The sequence below is a fragment of the Seriola dumerili genome, unplaced genomic scaffold (assembly GCF_002260705.1).
Source record: "Seriola dumerili isolate Sdu_G_001 unplaced genomic scaffold, Sdu_1.0 BDQW01000068.1, whole genome shotgun sequence".
NCBI classification, from domain to species: domain Eukaryota; kingdom Metazoa; phylum Chordata; class Actinopteri; order Carangiformes; family Carangidae; genus Seriola; species Seriola dumerili.
In genome coordinates this window covers 5,665,755-5,681,292 of record NW_019174323.1, presented here as the reverse complement: position 1 = coordinate 5,681,292, position 15,538 = coordinate 5,665,755, and the positions used below count along the sequence as shown (strand labels likewise).

At 41.7% G+C, this 15,538-nt stretch overlaps 1 protein-coding gene across 1 annotated transcript; it reads right to left on the bottom strand.

Annotated features, from left to right (window-relative positions):
- Positions 1-1,497: 1,497 nt before the first annotated feature.
- timp2 (TIMP metallopeptidase inhibitor 2) lies at positions 1,498-15,512 on the bottom strand. Its single transcript, XM_022742844.1, has 5 exons — positions 15,109-15,512; positions 7,642-7,742; positions 7,437-7,545; positions 5,172-5,296; positions 1,498-3,654 (listed from the first exon to the last, which is right to left on the bottom strand). The coding sequence occupies exons 1-5, from the start codon at positions 15,236-15,238 to the stop codon at positions 3,457-3,459; spliced, it is 663 nt and encodes a 220-aa protein (XP_022598565.1). The 5' UTR covers positions 15,239-15,512; the 3' UTR covers positions 1,498-3,456.
- Positions 15,513-15,538: the final 26 nt, after the last annotated feature.

Here is a 15,538-nt window from a genome sequence, read left to right as displayed (position 1 = left end):
GTCCAAATTAAAGCTCCATGTAGGAAGAAGTGAATTCCCCTCTGACACCGGATGATTATTATGATCCTGTTTGACATTACTGAGGAGAGAATGAACAGAGATGACAAAACCGCCCGGTCTGGGCTCAGCCTGCACATTTCTCAAATATTTTCCTAGTTGAGTCGATTACCACATCTATTTAAGCGTATTTGTCTGCCCTGCTCCCAACACAGCCTCTCCACTCCGCTCTCACATCCAAAGTGAGAAATTAACAGCATCCAAATGAAGGTCAAGTTCAAATGCTTAACATACCAATATGATACAAGTTTGGAGGTCAAATCTGACATGCCATGAAATGTGAAAAATTAAGAAACTGTCCTCCAGAGGATGTGTTCTGTGGGCAGGAACTTTTTATTACTGCAAGTCATTAAGGATTATAGTGGTTGTTATTGTGCAGATTTAAAATAAACAAGACATTATGGAATGAATAATTATATAAGTACAGCATTTATATTACTTTTATTGTTATTATTTATACACCATACAATAGTGGAATAATCCAATGTATTTTTTAAACTCGTCTCATCACTATCAAATGTTATTTCTTACTGCTTCTTTTCACAATAAGAGTTCATTGTATATGCCAGCTAGAGGCATGGCTCTGTGGCCTGTCAGATAGTCATTCCACAAATTTCCATGGTGACTATTTTATTTCATAACGCCACTATATTGTATAGATAATAATATATAATGCACTATGTTCATCACGGTTTGATTGTCAATCATGATTGTTCACTAAATGCTTTCAAAGCAAAGCTGCAGCCAATCACGTGCTGCCTCTTGCATGCAATAAGAGATTGCAACATTGCTTCAAGCTAAATACTACTGTTTAGCAAGTATAATATTTACTGTCTTAGTCTATCAACATGCTAACATTTGGTAATTAGCATTTAAGTACAGCTGATGAGAATCTCATTTGTTTTCAAGGCTTAGGTTTTAAAGTATTGGACATGTTGAAATATTGACTTTACAAAAGCAGAGGATCACCTGAGGTATTACAATTCATCCTAATAAATGTTTTGGTTTGATACCACAAATGTCAACCTCATGGTGGCGCTAGAGGAATAGTCAGGGGATCACCAAATCATTATGATTTTTGCCTGGGGACCATAAATGCTTGTAAAAAAAAGAAAAAAAAAAGAAAAGAAAATCAAGGCAAACAGTCGAACGGTATTTCAGTCTGGATGTGACGGACAGACTGACACTGCCATCCCTAGAGCTGCAAACATGACGAGAAATAATCTCTTATTGTAAAAAAGAAGCAGTGTGAAATAACATTTCATAATAAAAACAAATGTCTGCATTGATAGTATTAGTTTCATGATGTGCTATTGTAGTTATTTTGGGTCTTTTGGAGTGAATGCGATCCCAAAAAAAACAAAGCCTGCATCACTTCACCCAAAACCCAAAACGCACCAGCGAACACCAACATTCAAATGACTCACACAGCCAGCGCTGATTCTTTCAAACGTGTGGTTTTTATTTGATAATACTGAATATTTTTGTCCTTCGCCCGGACTTACACAAAGCATCAAACACATGCACAGTCCTCTATTCACACAAGGTACCCATTTCTCATTTCTCTCCAAAAAGGATTAATCTCTCTCACTCTCACGTTATTCCAGCGCAAGAGGACCTTCTCAACTCAACACTACAGCTAAAGACATCGTAGACATAGACAGCGAGAACACACAAAAATCATGACAGGTATAATAATAACACTGAAAAAATACAAAGTAATGGAAAATGGAAAGAGTTTACTTTTAAATTATGCCTCTAATACTCCATCATATATATATTTTTTTGTTAATGTAGCTTGAGGTGTATAAAACAGCACTGTAAACTTTGATTGAGTAACTTGCTTTCTAGGACAGCGATAAAGCTTTCATTAATAACTGGGAGGAGCAGGAAAGACAAGTCAAAGCTAACATTAAGCGTGTAAAGACCTTATTACTCATGAGATGAAATGTCTGCGAGAGTATATTGGCAAATCATGAAAACTGCTGTTTGCATTTACAATCAACAGATAATACAAAGACACTGAAATAACATCCCACGAGCTCTTTTTGTTTCTCTTTCACACATAAAATCTGCAAAAAGATCCCTTATATCCGAACCTCGCACACGCCACTTTTTTTTTGTTTTTGTTTTTCTTTCACTGCAAATACTATTTGATCTGTTATGACAAAGATAGCAAGAATAAGCTTGCGTTTGTGGATATGGATCACCAAAAGCACTCAAAATAGGCGAAATATCTGCACCTGAGGTGGATCTGTCGGTCTGGGCGAAAGATAATAACTGTCACATCAGAGTGTTCAGGCTCTTGTCTTTACTGGAACTCATCCTCAAAAAGTGCAAATCTAGTTCTAATGCAGTAAATAATAATTATCAAGTAACAACAAAAGTATATGCATAGGTACTGTACAGCTACATAGTGGGGATAACAAGGGAGAGAGGTGAGAATATGAAGAAGAAGAAAGGAGGAGGAAGAGTGAGAAATTTTGGGATGTTTCTGATTGGACTGTGGGGCAAGTGGCGAGGTGTTGTTTTTACCTCACGAGCAGGTTTAAATTTAGAGCGCTCATCTTCACACAGCATAGACTGGTCCAGTGAGGCCTGTGACGGTCACAGGCTGCTGTTGAAAAAAAGAAAAGAAAAAGAAAACACTACAAGAAAAAGATTTTCACCGAATGAAACCAGAACATATCAGCCATGCGAGATGAATCATGTTCTTTTTAAAGAAACAGTAAAAAACATGCCGTGGGCGTCCGATGTCACCGGCGGCCAAACAGTTCCCAGCAGAGAAGATGAGAGAAGCAGTAACTAATAGTGTTCGCAGAGAGGGAGACAATCATTTAAAAAAAGGCAACTTGGAATTTGGCTTTGGAATAAAATGGAGAATGAGGTAATAAAAGTAGAAACACAATGGGTAACGAATGATCGTCATCGTAGATCGGGGATTGATTGCGGAGTCGGAGAGCAGAGCTGTTAAAGAGCTTTGCCGGGCAGGAAGTGCTCTGTCTCAACGAGAATTTATATCCTCCTGACGCCAGCCTCAGGAGGAAGTTACATCATCACTCGACCAGTCTATTTCTCATGATGCTATTTTATTTGTTTTTTTACAGAGACGCTGTGTCTGAGAACAACCTCTGAGCCTCTTCAGTCAGTTAATGTTGAGCAATTTTGAGGTTGAAAGTGGCTTCATGTTGCTTAAACTGACTGAAATGCTTACAGACAACAAATACAAAGAGATTGTTTTCAGACCAGCGGGTAATTTCAGTTACATTAGCTTTGCTTTTTTTTTTTTTTTTTATCAAAAATCACTTTGCCTGATGTTGTTATATTTCATTTCAATGGAATCGTTTACATTTATTTTCGTCAGGCTGTGCAGTGGGCAGTCAGGCATGCGTCAAGCGACTAAGGGTCCTCTGCGTCCAGGAACTCCTTCTTGGGCGGTGCGACGCCGCGGTACCAGGAGCAGGAGCCGTCCGCCCTCTTCACGCAGGCGTAGTGGTTGGCCTGGCGCCCGTGCACCTGCTTCTCGATCATCAGGTCCGTCCACAGACACTCCTCGGGAGCCGAGATCTCGCAGGGCAAAGAGGGACAGCGCACAATCTGCAGAAACACACAAAACAATGTCCCTATACTGTATACTGTATAACCTGCTCAGGGACTTTAAGTCGAGCACTGACATTAGTGTATTTCATTTTTATTGTTTAGGCTGGGTATTGTTTGAAATATTTAGGACTTTAAAGGTTATTTTACACATTTCCTGTGTTTTATTTCAAGTGTTGATCCATACGAAGATATGTTTGTAGTTTTAAGAACCAAAAAACCATCTCAGTGTAGTTTTACATCTCCTCTCTCAGGCGTCTCTCTGGAGGTCAGAAGAGAGCCTCTGCTGACTGTTTTCTGAGTGATCGAATAAAATCATGGCTGATTTACAACAGGAAAACAGGTAACAAAAGGTCAACCCGCCAGGAATCAAGCTGTGGTATGTGCCTTAACCATCAGGCCACAGGACGACCTTGATACCTTACTTTAAAGTTATAATCCTCAAAACTTTCATGGAATCAAATGCCATTTTTGTTACTATTTATGGTCTGCTTTGTTGCCATAATAGCCATTCAATGTATTTACATTGATTAATTATCTATCTATATATAATTTCATTGGTAAAGGTGGAGATGGATTCAGATTGCCTACCGAAGACCAAGGATTCACAGGAAACTAAAGCACGAATGTAACCCAGCATAATTCTCTCACAGATCTCATACATAGAACAGCCTCTCTGTTTACTGCTCAATCACGTGTTACTGCTAATTCAAATGGTTTATTCTACTGTCGCTGCTTCACACTGAAAGCGCTTAACTGACAAAACCATGGGGGGCTTTTATTGTGACACAACCACAGGAAATACAATGTATTTGTTAATGCTGGCTGCAACTGCAACATTCATTTGTTTGGCTGCACTGTAAACTGATACACCCGTTGTTCTACAGTTGTATTTCTCACAAAAGTGCTGCTCAAGGTGTTTGCTGTTGTATTAACCAGGCACGCTGTTACCACCAGTAACCACGAGTATCACCAAATCAACCAGAGAGAGAAAGGATTTATGGATTATAGTTTTAAGAAATTACATGTTTTTCTAAAAAAAAAAAAACAAAAAAAACATTTTTGTCACTTATTGGAAGAAGTTCTCAAATGTTAATTGTTGTCTGATGTACAGGAACATAAAATACCATCTATATCTGTCAAAATTATGATTTAAAGGAGTAGTTCAACATTTTGAGAAATTTGCTCATTCAATTTTTTTCCCCAGAGCCTAGAGCTAATTAAAATGTTGTATCTTGTTTGTGTAATCTACGCAAAAACACAAGTGCAAAAACAAGTTGTGGTTTCTTGGATGTTTATTAGGTCTCCACTTGCTGCGCTGGGTCAAGAAATAGTCCCTAGAAGTATATGTTGACTGAATAAAAGATGGCTGTTTGTTGTTGTTCTGCCTCATGTCTCATCTCGTTTCGACTGTTATGTCTGGTTTTGCGCCCCAGACGGGAAATAACTGGAGCCTGTTTTTCTTTTTTGAGTCTGGGAGATAAACCATACACACACAGGGCCTTCCACCGCCTTACCTTGCAGTCACAGCCCATCTGGTAGCGCTGGCTGAGGCTCTTCTTCTGGGTGGTGCTCAAGGAGTCCCAGGGCATGATGTAATCACAGAGGGTCACATGCATGCGCCCACCGGCCTCGGCCTTGCCTGTAGAGGAACAAAACAACGATAAAAGCGTCACAATGACAGACATGTGACAGAAAATTCAGACATAACAAGATCATACATACAATAGAACACCAACACCCAGCTCCTGATGCATCAATAGACATGTTCTCATTGGACAAAAGGTCACAAAATATAAAGATTAGATTCACAAGTAAAACTGATAAAATCTGTTACTTCTCAGACTGGTGCCTACAGGCATCAACACAGACCACCTGTCCTCATGAAAAACTGGAGTTTATGTTTCACGCACGGGTCGAAGCAGTCAAAACAAGAAGATATTTCGAGTTGGGTTTACAGATCTACTCTGTACTTCACTTCACCACTATCTCTCTGCAGAGCAACTCTCAACATGTTGAAGTCTTCACAGGATGTCCTCCCAGACGGGACTGACTCATGTTTCACTGCAAGCCTTCCAACTGTTAACCCTTCAAACTAAAGAGAGGATGAGTCATTTCAAAAGATGCCCTGCTCGGCAGAAAGTTAACTTTCTTTCTCACTGCCCTTGTCCTACATCTTGAGAAAAAAAAGAGTCTGGGAGAGACAGGAAATGCTGGCTTCAGCAGTTCCTCTCCTTACAACTCTATGTAATTAGGGGCGAGTGTTTGCGGGTGCATCTCTGTCTGCGATGGGGAAACCAGAGCATGCATGACATCATGGTCCTCTGTGTCTCCTCTACTGGCTGTACTATGTCTCATTCTGATGCTGACGGCCTGTGCTGCTCTCCAATCACAATACCAGCCAGATTTAGCGTGCAAGTGCTAAAGGATTAGTCCGACATTTTTGGAAATCTGATTATTCACCCTCTGGTGGAGAGCCGGAACATTGGCAGATCATCACCTTTTCAGTTGACGAACGGTGCTACCAAACAAAATGAAACGAGCAAACAGCTGCTTTTTTACACATCCAGTCAATATGGAGCAACATCAGCATTAATTTAGAGCTGTGTTTTTCCCCACTTCATGAATCAATCACCTATATTCACTCGCTTTTCGCTCTGTTTTTGGTCTCTACCAACTCCTGAGGGAAATATTTTACTCTTCAGGTGCTAAATACTCCACTCTGTTTAGCAGCTAGCCACTGACTTTGCCTCTCTGCTGTTCGGCAGGTAGTGTACAGTGGGTTAATGGAGCTTTTTCCTTGCAAACAACTGCCTACTGTGACTGAAAATGATGCTATGAGAGTGGTGGGAGTGAGGCAAAATTTGCTTCAAAGCTATCTATTGTTTATATAAAATTATTGCTTACAGCTGCTTTAAGGTTACTTAACAAAAATGGCTCATACGACTAATCACAGTAGAGTGTGAGAAAGGCTATGCAGATATAAAAAGGCAGCCTCAAGAATACATCTGTGAAAGTAAATGTGAATACAAGGTCATAGACAGTCACTAAGGCACAGCACATACAGACAACTAGAAAATGCTTCTTTCAGGGTATTATCTTGCAGAGTGAAATATTATACTTTCACTTCACGGTCACCTCACCTCGAGCAGGGAGAACGAGCTAAACCGTTCGTACATTTACATCTCCCGAGAGCCCGAGACGACAGACAAGGTCACTCCCAGTTTCCACAGTGTAGTCGGCAGCGTATCATTACCCATAATAACATAAACAGTTACTCCTCCAACACACAAAATGGCACGCTAGTCTTTATACAACCTCGTGTTTGTCTGCCCAGCTGTTTATACCTGCAGGTCCATATCTGATTATCTGTCTGTGAAATTCTGATGCTTTTCAATCTGTCTGTCTATCTGTTCTCTCACTTTTTGTTTGTATGTTGAATCTTACTTTTACTTTTTTTCCCATTTACTTGATCAGACATTAAAACACACATTTTAACGTCACAATCTCCTTAAACCAGGCGTGTTACAGTTAACATGGTTTGCATTCTAGACCACTGGACAACCAGGACACTTCTTCAATTGAGCATTTTCAGACACGTCAGTTCTTTGCTTAAGATGCAAAATGTCAGAAATTAATAATTACCAATCAGATGTTACCAAAGCCCAAAGTAACGCATTAATATTTGTTATTTTGACTAACAGTCAAAAAGCAAACCAACGGCAATTCCTCTCATTTGAGAAGCTGATGCAAATTATAACAAATATTTATTATATACAGACCTGAGATCAGGTACTCCTTCTTGCCAGTGGCATCCAGGGTGACACCACAGACAGCAGACACAGGGGCAGTGAAGACATCCTCAATGTCCTGGTTAGGCCCCTTGAACATCTGGAACAAAACCACAGAGAGGGGGGTCAGAGGTCAGGAGGGAGGAGTCAGAGTCTGAACATAAAACCCTCTTGACTAAATTACTACTGTTCTTACCTTGATCTGCTTGATCTCATACTGGATCCTCTTGATGGGGTTCCCGTAGATATCATTCCCTGAATCCACCTCTCTCTCTCCCACCACCTTTGCTCGAATCACTGTTGAGGAAACAGAGAGGAACATGGTGTCAGATCTCTGCTGCTAACAAACACCTTCATCGTCAGTCTGCTGGTTATTTTCTCAATGTGTCCGCAAAATTTCAGAAAATAATGAAAAATTATTCATTCGGGTTTCTAAATGTCCGAGGTCACATTTTCATATGTCTTGTTTTGTCTGACCGTCAGTCAAAAGCCCCAAAATATTCAGTTCACAAAAATATCAAACAGAGAAAAGCAGGAAATTCTCATATTTAAGTGGCTGAAACAGCAATTTTCTGGCAGCTTTGCTTAAAAAGAGACTTAAACAGTGGTTTGTTTATAAAAAATAATCATTGTGTTTCTGTCGTTCAACTAATTGTTGCAGCCTTAAATATAATAAGATACGCAGGGCTGGAACTAGAAATTACTTTCCTTATTGATTCATGAACAGATTGTTTTCCTGTTTGATCAGTTGTTTGGTTGAGAATCAAATAATAGTGAAAATCACGTCACAATTCCCCAAACCGCACGTTGGTGTCTCAAAATGTTTTGTTTTATCCGACCAACAGTTCAGAACCAAAGACAATTCGTCAGTTGCGCCCCGACTCAACTCATCATTAGCGCTCTGAAGATATGATCATAACCTCATGACATGCTTCCACTGAGAGCTGAGGATGGTGAATCATCACCAAGGCCCCAGATTCTTATCCACCACCTCCCAGGCTAAAAAAAGGGCAGATGGAGAGCAGCCACAACAACAACCAGAGCTGCCTGAAGTCTCATGTGCACATACCACATTGAGGCATGGCACTGACAACAACATGAGCTTCAGCATCTACAGAAGTCCAGTCAATGAAAACCCAAACTAAAGGTTTCCATTGGTGCTTGGCCTGCAACACAAACAGTCCTGCTTCCAAACATGACCAGGAAACCGTCAAAGGAGCAGAATTAAGGAATAAGAATACAACTTGGAAGCTGATATACAGAGAAAGACTTGGCCAGAGGCAAGTTTCTCACCGTGTGTGTGTGTGTGTGTGTGTGTGTAGTGTGTTTAAATGGCCTGACAGACTACATCAAGCTTCAGCTATGCTTAGGACATTTATTCAGAATGGAAAATATGAGCAATAGAGAGAGAAAAAAAAAAAAAAACATAAAATAAGCAGGAACAGAGGACACGTAGATAAACACACACACACACACACACACACACACACACACACACACACACACACACACACACACACACACACACACACACACACACACACACACACACACACACACACACAGTCTACTGCTGTTGCTCTTACACCCTTGGGTTCAGTTTATGGTTTGGAGCAGACACAAATATGGGGGTTCATGGCTCCCAGAGTTTATAACGTCTCTCGTTTTTCTGCTCCTTCCCTCTTTACTTCCTTTTCCCTTTGTCATTCTTCCCCCTGGTCCAAGATGCATGCTTTTCTGCACAAGTAACTACGGCAGCACTTGGGGTTGGAACTAATGATTATTTTCATTATCAATGCATCATTTAGTCAATAAAATACCAGAAAAAAATTTGCCAAACAAACCAAAACCCCAGAGAGTATTCATTTTGACATAAAACAGCAATCCAGAAATAGGTGAAAAGTGCTCATCACTATTTTCCAATACACATTCAAATAACGTTTTTGGTCACACAATGTATAAATATCTAATAACTTAATTATTGGAGATGGTCTTTATTGAAGCAGTGCAGGAAACTGAATTTGATCAAATCTGAAACTGAATTCTTAATTGAATCCATTGAGGTGTAGCATTCTGCAGCTTTAAAGCTGCTCTAAATCAATATTTTCAAAGTAACAATGAATGAAATGACTGCATGTAATGTGAAGTGGGTCACTTATAATGATTAACCTACAGAGAATTATCACCCAAATGCAGTTTCTCTTAGCTCTCAGTGTTTTAGTGTCTTTCAGCTGCTTGTTTTGGTTTGATGGCCTGACACTGTTCTGGTTTAGTCTGTTCTCACTCTTTGGATGCAGCAGACATCTGTTTTCAGAGAAAAGGCTCTAAAAACCTGCTGTACGCCACCTGCTCAGCACCAAACAAGCACAGTCAGCGACTAGCTGGTGAACACCGCGGAGCATTTAGCATCTAAAGAGAGAGATATTTCCCTCAGAAGCTGGTGGTGGAGACCAAAAACAGAGCTAAAAAAAGAATGAAGATGCCAGTGTACTCCAGCAGAAGTGCTTTCACCATTCCGCTTTCAACTTCAGATTGGAGGGAAGGTGCCCGACATGATTTCTATAATTTTCTGAAACATTTGTTACACAACTGTCTCTGTAACTGTACATGTGAAAAACTAATGAAACACTATGAATGTCTTCCTGCTAGAAAAAGTGTTATCTCCATATTTAAACAATGCTGCGTCCCCATCCTCTCCATCGCTCTGCCTTAGAGGCTGTTTGGAACAACTATAAACATTAGTTTATGTATTCTATCTGTCCCTTATATTCATCAGGTGCCCACAAACACTAGTCAAAACGAATGCTAATATTGCTTCCAGTCTGCTGCTGGTCTAAACTTCTTTCAACTTACTGATGATAACTGGTGATAATTGGTCAATATTGTGTTTACAGCTTGTTGTGCTGCCCCCAAGTGGCAAAACATTTTTTTTTTAAAATCCAGGTTTAGTAACAAAAGTTATAAACAACTTAACGTCAAGGAACTAAAACAGATTACAGTTTAGACAAATGACTAACTGAAGGTTTGATTTACTTCTAGTAAAAAGGAGGAGATAAAAGTCATTAGTTGATACAGAGATTAACACGCCCAGGTTTTTTTATTAACTCGGGGGAGGATACAGAAATGGAACCATTATCAGCGCTGATAAATGGATTTATGGAGTAATTCAGTGCTTCAGAGAAACCAACCCCAGTTTCTCACAAGCAAACCTCTGCATTTAGGTTCCACTCTGATGCTTATGCAAATATGCAGCAGCAGCCAGAGTACACACATAAACACACACACGCAGCAGTATACCTGGCTGGCGCTCTCTCCTGCATTCCTCTCAGTTTTTCCGCTCTCATTTCCTGACCTCATTCTGAGCCACAAACTAATGAGCAAAGAATCAGCAGCAGGACACAATACTGAGGGGAAATTACCCTGCTATTCACAATGGATTGCTATTATGAGAGCTTATCTGTCTACCTCGGTGTTGCAGACATGTTTACTTCTCAGTTTCCCCCTGCAATAAAGCCAGAGCAGATGATCCTGTGCAGTCTAAACAGCGTGTTGCGGAGACAGCAGACTACACAGCGTGATGCTAAAATAGCACGACTACCGTGGGGGCCTGCAGGCGGCCGAGTTTCACCGCAGATTGATCCCGAAGTCGTCTGATCACCAGCAGTCAATCAGCAACCAGGAGCCCCCTCCATAAACCACCAGCTGACCCAAATTTCGCCTGTTCCCCTACCCTCCCGACCAGGGCGACGCTTAATGACTTATACATGCGTATCAGTTGCACTACGCAATGTTTTCCATGCAAACCCCATATGAACACACACACACACACACACACACACACACACACCACATCCTAAGTGCCCCCCCCAGTTCAATCCACCGCATGACTATCCATTTCTTTTTTCATACTCCAGCGACCACCAAATCATCTCCGACTTTCCTGGTGTGGTTTGTTGAGCTCCAGACGTATGTGGGCCCTCTGTTTAACCTGTCATTTGAACAGAGACGAAGCGCCTTCAAACACAATTCGGCTGGCGCTTGTGAACCTCTGGCAACATCTGTATGAAGACCTGTGCAGCAGAGAAGAAAGACAGCTCTGGTTTTCTCCGTGAGGTCTTCGTGATACAGGTACTGGAGCTGCACTGCTGTTAGTATAGGGGAGACGGACTGACAACCAAGATGATGGGCGGTTAAGAGTCAGACCAGCACATCAACAGGATAATATTATCGACCAATATTAACTTTTCACAGATATATTGATTTTGGCAAAAAGGCATAAAAGTGTTTTTGTGCTTATTTGTTCCTTAGTTTTCATAAGTTAAGTGTAATATACTGTTATTTGTGTTTCTATTTATATTACTGATAATATTATAGATCTGCAGCTAGCAATTATTTCCATTTTTGATTAATGTACAACTTGTTTGCTCTATAAAATGTGTTTGTGTATTCATTTTGCAATGATACAAAACAGAGAAAAGCAGCAAATCCTCGAATCTGAGAAGCAGGAATTACTGAATGTCTGACATTCTCGCCTACTTAAAATTGTTGTGAATTCATTGTACATCAACTACTCTAACTGTTCAGCCTGCGGTAATACTTAAAGCAGCATTAACTGATTTTTTGGCCACTTGGGGGCAGTGGAACAAGATGTAAACACAACACTGATATATCACCACCTTTTAAGTTGATGTGCAAAAAGTTGCCTATGTACACAGGCCAGTTACAGAGCAATGTAAGCATTAAGTTGTGTTACAGGCAACCTGACGAGTTTCAGTATGATATCCACTCTCCTTTTTTAGCTCTGTTTTGGTCTCTGCTAACTCCTGAGGGAAATATCTGGCTCTTTAGCTGCTAAATGCTCCGCTATGTTCACCAGCTAGTCACCAGCTGTGTGTGTCTGCTCTTTGTTGCTGAGCGGTCAGTGTACAGTGGGTTTTTCTCTGAGAACAGCTGCTGCTGCTACTGAAAACGTAAGCGATGAGAGCGGTGACAACGAATCAAACTAGTACATTTGCAGGTTGGAAAACAAAAACAATTAGCCGAAAGATGCCAAAAGCGCTCCATAGACCTGAGAAGAAATGCAACAGCATAACAACTATCTGTGGGTTTGTCACTATGACTGATCTCCTGCACATCTGACTCATTGTTGATATAAAAATATCAGAGTGTAGCTTTAATTTCCAGTTTCCAAGTTTACTGTTCAAGTTTTACTGTTATCCTTTCACTGTTTTCACTGATAAGCAAGTTTATTGATGAACTGTAAAATACAGTATATTTGGCCTTCGTCATTTTGACAAGTTTTTATGAACCGTGTTGGAGGGAACCTTGCACAAACGTCTATGCGAACACACTTCAAATACATATACCAGCTGATATAAAGTAATCCAGTTGCATCCAACAGGCTCCTTCAAACACCCTCCAAAACAGTCTGATTTATTTTCAGAGCAACTTGAGGTTTTGGTTTTTCGAGACACTGTTTTTCTTATGATGCATGCTAAGTACTTTTCATGAAGAAAACATGTCTCCATTTATGGAAATATAGACATGCAGGGTCAGTGTGCATGTGTTGTTGCATGTCCACTGCTGTTTTCCTGCAGACAGCAGGGTGACGCTGGTCTTCCACAGTGCCCAGCCTCAGGACAGTCTGACTGGGCAGGGCTGTGGGGAAGTTCCCCTTTGTGGGCTTTATATGAAAAGAGGATGTTTGTCTCTGTACATATGTGCGTGTGTAATTGTGTGGTAAGTGTATGACACTGCTCGATTTTTACGGCCTGTGGTCTGACCTAGAGCATCGGCTAGCATGAAAAACAGAAGGTGACACACACTTAAGACACACACACACACACAAGTTGCTTGTTTCTGCAAGTACACATAGTGTGTGAACAAGCAATGAGTGGGATCCCATTTCACCCAAACAAAATCTCAATTGTCAGGCCACATAACTGTTGACAGTGTCGCTTTGTTGTTGCCTACATGCACATTCTGGGCAACCAGACAACCAACCAACTCTATTCTGACTCTCTGCTCTTCGCAAACCTGCTAAACCCATCTCAGCCCTGCTTCTCCTTCCTCTCTCCACAGTCCCGCCAAAGCCACGGTGTCATCCTCAGATCCGCCCTGAAATCATCGCCGGACAATGACATTTGCCATTGTTGCCGTTTTAGTGGTCTGCGTGGCCTTTAATGCGCATCATCCTCCGCTCATCTCTGTGAGAGCTGACGAAAGCCTTATTGACTCACACACCCTTTAAAAACAACATGAGCACACATGAAACACAAATACACCTCTGCTGTGAGACATCCTGTCTCTGATGACCTGCCACCTCAGCGAGAGATTGAGTCACACCTGAAAGCAAAGGTGTCATTTTGCAATATGAAATTACACAGATATACATCTTATCCACAAACACACATACACACATGCACACACTTGTGCATGTGTAAAAGAAGGAAGGGAAGATGCAGCCAGAGTAGTGTGGTCTTGAACTCTCTCATTCTCAAGGATACCATGCATATTTTGACTTCGACCGTGACTTTTATTACTTTTTCCTCTGAAACACGCCCTGAACTGACAGCCAGATGTCACTGTGTGTGTGTGAGAGAGTGCACCATGCATGGCAGCAGGCCCACAGTTGTCTATGAGGACTGTGAAAGTGTGTTTGTGAGTGTGAGTGTGAGTGTGTGTGTGTGTGTGAGCGTGTCCCAAAGTTGGGAAAATCCCAGCAGCATTCCTGTAATTCCTCCCAGCACCACCCCTCGCAGGAAGAAACAAGGCAGGAATGGAAATAAAAAAAAAAAAAAGGAGGAGGAAAGCTCGCGGTGTGACATATTCTGTGGTTGAGATTCAATCCCCCCCTCCTGAAATTTCTCCTCACTCTCTCCATCCCTTGTCCTCCTCTCTGCTCTTTCCCTCCTTGTCTCTTTTCCTCTCTTGTGCCACGTTGCCCTGCGAAAGCCAGGAACGCTGCTGCTTCGTCCCGGAGCTGCCGAGGGTGAAGCCTGGTAAACACACACTCTGCTTGAGAGCTGAGACATTATGTACAGTGATGGTACCAGACTCCTTCCTGGTTGTTACACTGGCTTACACAAACATAGTGCACTTACACCCTGAGATACAACAATGTAGTTCCCTTATAGTGGATTGTAGAGGTTTAAACTGAGATATTACAGTGAAATCAGATGAGATAATTACCATAAAGTTCATTTAGGTCATTATTAACTTATCAGTGAGCACTCTGGCTGGAATTTGAACTCCTTATGTTATGTCAAAATTAATGTTATGGGGACTTTACATTGAAATGAGCATGTGTTTGTGAATGTGTGTCCCTTCAAAGCATGCAAAAAAATATGTTTGTTTCCCAAATGGCTACTTGGGTATTTTAGAGGTCTATTCTTGTCAACATGACATGACAAAAAATGCGTGTCTGCAAGTGTGCAGTCTGAATGCAATGCAAACTGTCTGGGCTATGGCCTTGAGGAGCAACACCCTCCACCTTCAGGCTTTCCAGCGGTTTCCAGCAGCCAGTGTGAGCCCATTCAGCGAGCACGGGAGGCGGGCCGAGCTGCTGCAAACCACCGCTGTAGCTCCGGTCATCCGTGCCGGAGCCTGGTGCAACATGGGCTAGGTAAACAACAACAACAACAGTCTCCGGTGCTGTACTCACCTACATCGGCGTTGCAGAACGCCTGTTGCGGATGTACTGGAGCGCAGCTGCAAGCCTCCGCGAGCTCCTCCGCCCTCCACAGGACCAGCAGCGCGAGCGTGCAAAGGATGCCGTTAACGGAAAACGGCATTTTGTTTAAACACTGATGCGATGTTTTTTTCAGCCTCGTCGTTGCTGTGTGCTGCGCAGATACGTTGCAGTCTAGATCCAGTGGCAGGGAACAGCGTCCCCCTCCCTTAGTTTTTTTTTTAACCGACAGAGACCTGGCGACGTCAACAGCACCGGACTGTCTGCTCGGTCAGCTCCGGTAAAGGTGAGGTTACACGGTGAGCTCAGTGGGCCCCGGAGATGTTCTGGTCAGTGTCAGCTGGTGTCTGTCTTTTCAGAAGTGTTTTCCTTTCTGGGGTCGAGGCGGTTTTATAAAGCTGCC

Bases quoted from the DNA above. Each gene is read 5' to 3' on its own strand.
- timp2 (XM_022742844.1), bottom strand. From the start codon at position 15,238: ATGCCGTTTTCCGTTAACGGCATCCTTTGCACGCTCGCGCTGCTGGTC. The intron at 7,546-7,641 runs GTAAGAACAGTA...GTTTTGTTCCAG, and splicing joins ATGAGATCAAGCAGATCAAG to ATGTTCAAGGGGCCTAACCA. The intron at 3,655-5,171 runs GTAAGGCGGTGG...GTGTTTCTGCAG, and splicing joins AGATGGGCTGTGACTGCAAG to ATTGTGCGCTGTCCCTCTTT.